Genomic DNA, 10,820 nt, shown 5'->3' on the forward strand with positions numbered 1-10,820 from the left:
CGCTGACTGCGTAAACCTGCCAGGGTCCCATCGGTGCCAGTGTCACTTCGGCTACGAGTTCAGCTACGACGGCCGCTCCTGCGTCGGTACGTGGTGGACAAGTGCGGCGGCCATTCGTGTTGAGGCGTGTTTGTGTTTGTGTTGTGTTCCATGAGAAGGTTTGGCGGTGATGTTTAAGTGTCGAATGTAGAAAGAATAACTAGCGGGAAATAGACACAAAGCATGTGCTACTTTTTATCCAGAGGTTATGGGTGTTAAAGGTGCTGTAGGTGAGATTTGAGAACTATTATTTTAGTGTGATTTGTTAGAAATGACCTAGGCCACTGTCAGCTATTGGTGAGTGAAATGCACTGTGAACATATCTCCATTTCCAGTTGACTGCGCCTGCCTCTCGATGAGACCATTTCAATTTAAGTTATTTTGGACCAATCAGAGCGTCTCTTCCCTGATTGGTAGGGGGCGAATCCATCTTTGCCTGTCAATCACAGCTGTGTGAATCGCAAAACTTCTCAATGGTGGAGAATGAAAGGGAGGGAGAGAGAGAGGGAGAGAACTCGTTCAGTTTCAAAATCCTACTTTCTTATCCTCTCTCCTGCTCTCACTCTCTTTACAACTCTGGAATCTTACCTACAGCAGCTTTATCATTGACTTTGACTTACTCGATATTAAAGTACATTTGTTGCTATTATAACATTTTCCCCCTCCCCCCTAATGCAACGTATGTGTGCACTTACACTATTGTTAAACACTTTTGAAGGGGGGTGCTATCCCTTATCTTTGCACTAATCCTAAATGTAATCAAAGTGTATTCTATTAAGTGTATACTTTAAAAGTCACAATATATATATTTTTGGTGATATGTCAGTTCAATTAGTGCCATCATGATTTTGAGTGGGGGTTCCCTTTAAATAACAAACCCTTCAAATATTCCTTCCATGCGCTTCCTCCAGAGTTGTGGTTGTTAGTTTCATTCCTGGAAGCAGAACTACACTTTCCTGTGTGCCCTCACCCTTTGCCCTAGAACACCAACAGATCATTTCTCCCACAACACTGGTGCTGCACAGCTGTGTGCCGTGGGGGAGGGGAGGGAGACGAGAGGGGGAGGACAGGAGCCAAGGGAAAGAGGAAGATAAAGTAGGAGGATGAGGCCATGATGACAGATGTGTGAGGAGATGGAGAAATACAGAGAGAGAGAGAGAGAGAGAGAGAGAGAGAGAGAGAGAGAGAGAGAGAGAGACAGAGAGAGAGAGGGAGACTCAGAGGAAGTGATAGAGAGCGAGAGAGATAGAGAAAGAGAGAGAGAGAGGGAGGAAGAGAGAAGGAGACGGATAAGACATATGCTGGGTGTAGCTCATTCGGTGATAGATGTTTATATGACATGGTTTATTAGTTATTACATTATTAAGACACCGTAGTTTATACTGGGCATTTACTGGGCGGATCCCATTCATTGGTTCCTATCCGGTTATGTCATGACTTTGGTATGTCCTACCTTTTTCCGCTTGTTTGAAGACGTCGCAGAAGGCAAGGTGTATTGCAACATATATTTTCCCCACCGGATTTCCATGACAAACACGGCATTCAAATGCCTTCCAGCCATTCCAATTCTGTTCACCTTGTCTTCTGCCACTCCTTCAGACAAGAGGAAAAGGTACATCATACCCAAGATGTGATATAACCGTTTGTTTGTCTGTGTGTGTGTGTGCGTGTGTGTGTGTGCGTGTGTGTGTGTGTGTGAGTGTGTTTGTGTGTGTGTGTGTGTGTGTGTGTTGATGTGCGTGTGTGATGTGTGAGCTGTGAAAAAAGCGACAAACATCTCGCGACCACTTCTTGCAGTCAGGAGTGAGTCAGTTTAGCCAAAGCGATGACTGGATCAACAAAGTAGTTTGTTGAGACTGCTGCACTCCTGAGCTACCTAGCTCACCGTTGTGCCACTTTATAACAGTCGACACCTGGATAAAAATATCTGTTTACATTTCACTCTATGCTGCATATACTTATACCTTAGTTATTATTATATATCACAGTTATTATTATATTTTTATTTTATTCTAACTACTCATGTCCAGTACTGTAGTTTATTTATTTATTTATTTAGGCTTAGCTCTCTTACTTGTGTGTCTTTCATACTTACTTTTCTATTTTTGCACTGTTGAAGGAGAACTGAGACTTAAGGATGTCATTGCGAGCGACTCACGTCTGTAATTGTGGCGCACGTGACAAATAAAACATCTCGAATCTTGAATCTTGAATTGCCGGACGGCATTTGAACGCCACATTTCTCATGGAAATCTCATGGAAAAAAGACCCTTCTCTGTAGTCCGGGTCGCCAGTGAACGCAGCATTCCACTGTGTCATCGTCCTCATAGTAAGCCCAAGGTGAAACATGTAAAGATGTCTTTTGTCTGTCCGTGTGGTGTGTTGTTCTTAGACGTGGACGAGTGCCAGTCGTCGCCCTGTCACGCCGACGCCGGCTGCTCCAATGGGCCCGGCTCTTTCCGCTGTCAGTGCCATCCCGGTTTCCGTGGCGACGGCTTCCAGTGTTCCCCACATGGTACGGGGATGTCCAGTGTGCACAGCGGACGCACAGCGGTCATGTTGTTGCGGTTGTGTTTTTCTTTGGGATCAGTGGTTCTCAATCGTAGTGTCAGCGCCCCCTTTGGTCAAAGTCAGTAATGCGAGTAAAGCGATTCATTTACAGAGTACACCCACGACGCAACTATTTAATTTTATTACTTGATTTTATTGTATGTTTGCTTTAGCTCTCTGCTAAATAAACACATTGCACCTTCTTTGTTTTCTTTTACTTCTCTATTTTCTTTTAACATTTCATTTTTATTCTATGACTCATGTTTCAACGTGAAGCACCTTTAAGTCTGCCTCGTGCGTGAAAAGTGCAGTATAACTAAAGTTGCCTTGCCTTGCGTAACCACTTTGTGTGTGTGTGTGTGTGTGTGTCTTCCCCCCCCCCCCCCCCCCGCTTTCACAGGACGTCCCGACCGCGCCCAGAGCCGCTGTGAGCAGCACCGGGACGGCGTGCGGGGCGCGGTGGAGCCCCGAGGGCCCCGGCCCGTCCTGACCGCCTATGTCCCTCAGTGTGACGCCGACGGGCAGTACAGACCCCTGCAGGTAGGCCCTGGAACTGGAACACACCCAGGCCCCCCCCCCCCTCTGTCGGACCACCAGGCGGGGGGGGCGGCAGTAGCTCAGGAGGTAGAGCGGCTGTGAGTGGCCGGTAGCCGCTCAAGGTTGCTAGTTCGATCCCCGGCTCCTCCTCCTAGCTGGGTATGGTGGTGTCACCCTGAGCACGGCGCCCTCAGCCGCGACTGCTCCCTACGAGCCGGGCTTTGTCGCCTCGATTTTGAAATGGCTCGTCATTGCCCAATTCCCGTCACGCTCGGCAGTAACACAGGGGCCCTTCAAACGATCGATTTGATGTACTTTGCCCACAGTTTTTATTATTTTTTTAAATCATTTTATCATGTTTGATTGAATCAAGTACTTAACTCGTTGCAGTGCCATGGCTCCACCGGTCAGTGCTGGTGCGTGGACAGTAGGGGGCAGGAGAGAGCGGACACCAGAACGCCACCCGGCACACCTCCCACAGACTGCGACAAACCAGGTCAGACTCCAACCCCCCCCCCCCATCCACCCCCCACCCCCCCCCCCCCCCCCCCGCCCCCAAGTCCCTTGTTGTTCCCACCAGAAAGCATCGCCTTGTGATCTTTACAACCGACGGGGCCCCCTACGTTATACGCGATCGTAAACTTTCACGGGGTGCGATCGTAAAAAACGGACGTGTTATGAACTAGCGCACGAGATCGTAAACGTTCTGTGTTAATCAGCGGCCCCGGCTGTCAACGCTTTTATACGCACACATTCACGCTCGTGTTTATCTCCTCCAGAAGAGCCCGAGCGTCCAAAGACCCGCTGCCAGCACCACAGAGACGGAGTCCAGACCACCAGCCCAGAGGGGTACCCCATCCTGGGGGTTTACGTTCCGGAATGCGACGAGGTCGGACAGTACAAAACCCAACAGGTGAAAAACGATTTTCTTCCTTCTTTTGTCGTTCCAAACGATGGTTCACCATAGGAAAATACCATTAGGGATGTACCGAAATGCCGATTTTTTTCGTCAACGTCCTGATTGTTCCCTACAACCACTAGTGCCACGGGTCCACCGGATACTGCTGGTGCGTGGACGGTGAGGGACAGGAACGAGCCAACACAAGGACGGCCCCTCAGGAGTCTCCCGTCGACTGCAGCAAACCCGGTAGGGGCATCGCACGACATGATCAGGGCTGAACGATTCATCAAAGTCAAACCGACATTGCAATGTAATAGAGCGTGATTTTCAAGTCTCCAAGGCCGTTACAAAAAAAGGCGATTACAAAAATAAAATTTTTTTGGGGGGGATTTGTTACTGTTACTGACTAGAGATCAGTAAGATTTGTATTTCTTTTTCTTTTACAATTCAAAGGCCTGGCCTAAAGGAAAGAGCAGTTTATATGTTGACTGGTTCCAATGTTGTTTTGTTCATACCATAGAATGATTTAATGCTTGTGTTTAGTGAATAATACAGAACATAACAAACTTTAAAAAGAAAAATCGCATACCAAATCGCAATATCAGTCGAAATAATCCCAATTCTATTATTTCCTCAAATCGTTCAGCCCTGAACGTGATACTTCCTCACACCGTACTCCTTGTGGAATCTCCATCCGAGCTCACGTCCACAATGTGTCCCGGGGGGGGGGGGTGTGTGTGTGTATTCTATGACCGAATATCTCGGAAACTTCTTTCCGACCCTAGACGAGCCGGAGCGTCCCAAGACCCGCTGTGAGCAGCACAGGGAGAGCATCCAGACCACCGGCCCGGACGGACGCCCCGTCCCGGGGGCGTCTGCCCCTCAGTGTGACGCCCGCGGGGAGTACGCGCCACTACAGGTCAGGAAGCAGTCGTGTTGTTATCCTTCTCCTAGGCCTGGGCAATAAAACAATAAATGATCGTATCGCGATAGACTTTTGATCAATATCAATACAAAACATGTTCAATATATATCTATATGAGACTGGACCACCGAATCTAGCAGCTGGGTTTGTTACACAAACACGCTTCCGTACTTATTTACAATCTTTGAGTGTTTTTCATTGTCGTATCGACATTGGAGTATTTATCAATGAAGAACAGTGGATGATCATATTAAGTGTTAAACAGAAGTGGTTAAATCCAGCATGGTAATTCCTAGTCTTTTATGTCAATAAAATGATCAATAGTGATCGATATCGATCAATATGATCAAGTTATATTGTGATATGTCTTTCAGCCATATTGCCCAGGCCTACCTTCTCCCTTGTGGACTTTCATTGTCTAAAAAGTGCTGCAGGTTTGATTTAAGAGCTTGTGATTCAAATGAGAACCATGGATGTGTCATTAGTATTTGGCCTGTTAAGCTCTTCGAGACGGTAATGGTGATCGAGGGCTATACAAATACAATTGAATTGAATTGAATGCGTCCATCTGCAGTGTCACGGCTCCACGGGCCACTGCTGGTGTGTGGACATCTGGGGACACGAGCGCGAGGGGACCAGGAGCCTACCCGGTACCCCGCCCACAGACTGCGATAAGCCAGGTAAGGGAGAGTACCCGGGAGAGTGCATCCGAGTCGAAAACAGGGTTGTTTCACACCACCTTAGTGGTTCATGCTGGAAGGCTGTTTGAGAATCTGGAATGGTGATATCACTAACTCTGCGGTCGTTGAAGATTTGGATGGGCCTCTCCTTTCGGGAGGGCGATAGACACAGTGCACAATTAGTTTGGACATCCTTCGTTACTCTCGTAAATGTCCCACCCCTCTCGTCTTTGAGATTCGACGACGGCGGATGGCTTCCTGGCTGAGGAACAACATAACCGACCAACGCCTTTTAGATCAGGATTCGCCCCTGATCATTCCCTCCTTCCTCCATCAACTCCCTGATCAATGGGACACAAAAGTACACATGTTCAAAAATACAACATCTTAACTTAACGCTGCTCTCTCACCAGATGAGCCTGAGCGTCCCAAGACCCACTGTGAACACCACCGAGACGGGGTCCAGACCACCAGCCCAGAGGGCTATCCCATCCTCGGAGCTTTTGTTCCAGAGTGTGACGAACATGGACAGTACAAACCACTCCAGGTACAGTAGCGTGACATCAGGTCAGGTGTTGTGTGTTGAAATTAGACTTCTGTTTTTTTTAAACGGGAACACACATGTTGATTGTCGTTTGTTGTCATTCATCGCAGTGCCACGGTTCCACCGGCCATTGCTGGTGTGTGGACAACAGCGGGCAGGAGCGGGCGGGAACCCGGACGTCAGCCGATGCACCCAGCACAGACTGCAGCAGACCAGGTACAACGCAGGCCCACGCGCCTAATATCGGTTATCGTCTTTTTGTCCATGCAGCCACAGGGTTCAAAGTCAATTTTTTGTCTTTTTTATTGTCAATTCCAAAATATGTGACATGTAACATAAAAAAAATTCTAAGTAGTGCAAAAAAAATTCTGAAAGGTGAGGCAAATCAAAACTGTGTATATAAAATAAAGTTAAAAAAGTGGATTGAAATGTGCAATATGAGGAACATTATGGGTTCGAGGTCCAGGGTTCTTGGGGGCAAATGGGGAGTTCTTACAAATGCTCCACCGCACATGTGCAACAAATGCGCCATCCGTACGTTCATAGTGAACTTGTAACCGCTCGGTAACGTTCCTGCTCTGTTCTTTGAACCAGATGAGCCGGAGCGACCCAAGACCCACTGTGAACGCCACAGAGACAGCGTTGTGACCAGAAGCCCAGAGGGCTATCCTATCGCCGGAGCTTTTGTGCCAGAGTGTGTCGAACACGGACAGTACAGACCACTACAGGTGACGACAGGTCCTTGAATGTTTTGTTTGACCCCCGTCAGACTTTGTTTTCAACTAATCCCTTCATTCTTCATCTGATGTGAGTGACGTTGAGATGGTGTTCAGTTCTATGCATTCAGTTCTATGCATCTACATTTGACATTACATTTAGGGCATCTAGCAGATGCTTTTATCCAAAGCAACTTACAAGTACAGAAGAAGAAACAATATATCGCTGTCGGTACAGTTAGGATTTTCATAGAACAAAGTGCCCAAGCACTAACAATCACTAGGTTAACCCATTCCCTGTATACAACAAAGATAGCTAGGATAAAACGCTACACAATCCTAAGAACAATTCAAGTGCCATTTCAGTGTTTTTTCCGAAACATTCAACATATGTGTATGTTTTCCAGTGTCATGGCTCAACTGGATATTGCTGGTGTGTGGACAACAATGGACAGGAGAGAGTGGGAACCAGGAGTCCACCTGGTACACCCGCTGTGGACTGCAACAAACCAGGTAAGCAGGCTGGTACATTCGATAGGCAGCGGCAGCGACAATAGTAAGACTAACACTGCTTAAAAACTGAACATAAATACTTTTTTTCTAGAACCGCTATGTGACTTTTGAAAAAAAACCACTAAAACATGATCTTGTCTCATTTCTTGACTTAGGAGTTGAAGTTAATATTCAAAATTGATTTGTAACGGTTTGATTGTTTGTGTATTTATCTACCAGATGAGCCGGAGCGTCCCAAGACCCACTGTGAACACCACAGAGACGGGGTCCAGACCACCAGCCCAGAGGGCTATCCCATCCTTGGAGCTTTTGTTCCAGAGTGTGACGCATACGGACAATACAAACCACTCCAGGTAACCCACCATCCACTCACTGGTGAATGTGTTTAAGGATGTTTCGTTTTGCCTCCGACTTTCTTTGTTCATTTATTCACTAGTCGTCGACCGTATTGTTTAGATGATTGTTTGTTTGTTATCATCCTCCTTATCTCAGTGCCACGGCTCCACTGGTCATTGCTGGTGTGTGGACAATAGGGGGCAGGAGAGAGTGGGAACCAGGACTCCTGCTGGTACACAGACCATCGACTGTGACAAACCAGGTGAGAAGTCCGACGGGTAAACCCAGTAGGGCACATTGTGTTTAACATCCCGACTAGAGATGCTCATATATGCAGATGACACGCTCCTGGTGTGGGCGTTCAACATGACTGCATTGCTATAAGTCTGGAATTGCTAAAATTGCTAAAATTGATGGTTCACATATATTTCCGAATAAAAAACAACATTTGAGACTAAATTGAAAACATCATTTTAAAATGTTAGCTGGCGTTAATCATTCATTGAGACATCACCTTTGCCTGACTCAAAGTTAAGAATGGCTAATATTAAGAATTTCTGCTCAATATTTGACAAATAATGATGGACAAGAAACACAGCCATAACTGTTATTTTTCCCCCCATGTTTGATGTTCTCTTTCGTGCCCAGTGGAACCCGAGCCTCCTAAAACCCACTGCCAGCACCACAGAGACAGCGTGCAGACCACCAGTCCCGAGGGATATCCCATCCTGGGTGCTTTTGTACCCCAGTGTGACGCTAATGGCCAATACGTACCACTACAGGTCCGGATTCATTGACATTTCATTGACAACTTTTTCACTAGCATTCAACGTTTTCATTATCACCCCTTACCTAAATTTGAATGTTTGATAACAAATTCAACCTTACTCAAGAAGTCTGTTACTGTGCGTGCTGATAGCTTATGCCATACATCCAAATCTTTTACATGCAATTGTATTCTAACACAAGCATCTTCATATCCATGGAAATCTCATACACCATCACGTGTATTTCATGCTAATCATGGTGGTATCATGTCGTTTTTATTTTAGTGCCAGGGTTCTACCGGCCATTGCTGGTGTGTGGACAATGCTGGGCAGGAGAGAGCCAGGTCCAGGACTCCACCTGGTACACCGCCCAAAGACTGCGACAAACCTGGTATGGAGATACTGATCCAGTGTTCCTGTGATTCATCACCCGCCTGACTATGTAGCTAAGAGGGGGGGAATGAAGTCCACCCATTAAATGGGCTTGAAGAAATAGAAGGAAAGCAATAGACGGAAATGACGTGAGAGTGCAATAGATTTGAAAGAATGGAAGAATCATTTTCAGATTTACTTTAAGCAATTTTACTTTTGGGTAACTTTTTGCATTTGCTGACCCTCTCTCTCTCTCTCTCTCTCTCTCTCCCCCTCTGTCCATCTCTCTCCTTCCCTCCCTCTCTTTCTCTCTCCCTCTCTCTCTCTCTCTCTCTCTCTCTCTCCCCCTCCCTCCCTCCCTCTCTCTCTCTCTCTCTCTCTCTCTCTCTCCGGCCCTCCCTCAGATGAACCCGAGCGTCCGAGGACCCACTGTGAGCAACATCGAGACAGAGTCCACAGCACCGGTCACGAGGGACTTCTTGCCCCCGGTGCGTTCGTTCCCGATTGCGACGAAGACGGACAGTACCGACTCCAACAGGTCAGTGTTGGGGCCACGTTGCGGTGCCCGGACACACCTCTGCTACACACGGTCGACTCTTGAGTATCTTCTGAGAGACGACTTTGCCGTGAAGCTCTGAAACGATTGACCAACCTCGTCTTGGTTTTGTCACAGTGCCACGGCTCCACCGGTCATTGCTGGTGCGTGGATCAGCGGGGGCAGGAGAGAGCCGGTACCAGGACAGCGTCTGGTACACCCCCCAGAGACTGTTACAAACCAGGTGAGACCGGGCAGAAGCAGGAGAAGCCCATCCTGCTGACCTGAATCGACAATAGCTTGTTGAACGGTCCGGTTACAGGATGTGAATATTTGTGTATTCATCCCCCATTTTTTGTCTTGGACCAAGATGAGCCGGCGCGTCCCAAGACCCACTGTGAACACCACAGAGACGGGGTCCAGACCACCAGTCCGGAAGGACACCCTCTTCTGGGTGCTTTTGTTCCCGAGTGTGATGCAGAAGGACAGTACAAAATCCAACAGGTGAACATCCCCAGCATGGTGAAGTTCTTAAGACTAGACTAATGCCATTAATGCCACAGACAGCTAGCTACCTTGATTGAGCAATACTCTGGGAATACACTTAATAGCATAGGACAGTTGTTGACCATCAGCACCTCTGAACAAGATTATACAGATATACTTATATTTATACAGATACAAGAACAGAAAACGCCAATATGCTTCATGTAGGTTTTCCCCTTCATGTCATTGGCTAAACCATCTAAAAAGGAGAGGGTGTCAAGTTAACACTTTAACAAAATGGTATCTTTTTACAGTGTGACGGCTCCAGCGGCCATTGCTGGTGTGTGGACAATAGGGGGCAGGAGAGAGAGGGAACCAGGACGGCAGCTGGTACCCCGAAGAAAGATTGCAATAAACCAGGTGAGTCACACCATTGAGTCTCTTTTGCCGGGCTGAGAGGACTTGGGGGAACTGTCAGAACATGTGGAAGTCACACTGCCCTTTTTGAGTCTAGATTATCCCCGGATACACGCATGTACCTCAGAATCTATTAACTGTCGGAAAAGTAACCAGAGAGCCGAAGGATGGTTCTGATTGGTAACACAAGGACACTTATCCCATGCCTGCTTCGTGTCACATTCCGACTCGTGATTTCCCCCCCCCCGAGTGGGAATCATCCCTAGGTCCGTGTTTTGCCTGATACCCCTCCCCCGGGCCGGGGGGGGGGGGGGGCAATCGAGCTGTCTGAGCCGATTAACATTGGTGATGTCATCGTCGGGAAAGTCTGGAAACAACTGTGCTTGTCCTTGATTGTCTGTAAAGCTGTCGGCTTTCCGACGTTTAGGATCTCATTCGGGATATTTTACCCCTATCCTCGTTGACTAAGGAACAGGCGTTGCCTGGAAAGATGAGCCTTTGT

The 10,820-nt window shown here is 47.4% G+C and overlaps 1 protein-coding gene across 1 annotated transcript; it reads left to right on the forward strand.

The window, feature by feature from the left end:
- Window positions 1–10: 10 nt before the first annotated feature.
- Window positions 11–10,321, forward strand: LOC311370909 (thyroglobulin-like; the record flags this gene model as incomplete). The annotated part of the gene is made up of 20 exons (XM_084489200.1): window positions 11–86; window positions 2,432–2,554; window positions 2,990–3,129; window positions 3,517–3,622; window positions 3,906–4,039; window positions 4,168–4,273; window positions 4,813–4,946; window positions 5,527–5,632; window positions 6,046–6,179; window positions 6,287–6,392; window positions 6,771–6,904; window positions 7,300–7,405; window positions 7,625–7,758; window positions 7,898–8,003; window positions 8,390–8,523; window positions 8,794–8,899; window positions 9,285–9,418; window positions 9,554–9,659; window positions 9,786–9,919; window positions 10,216–10,321. Coding segments are annotated over 20 exons (2,365 nt in total), but the record flags the coding sequence as incomplete, so codon positions are not given.
- Window positions 10,322–10,820: the final 499 nt, after the last annotated feature.

This window comes from Micromesistius poutassou (genome assembly GCF_964030765.1).
Source record: "Micromesistius poutassou genome assembly, contig: SCAFFOLD_5832, whole genome shotgun sequence".
NCBI lineage: Eukaryota > Metazoa > Chordata > Actinopteri > Gadiformes > Gadidae > Micromesistius > Micromesistius poutassou.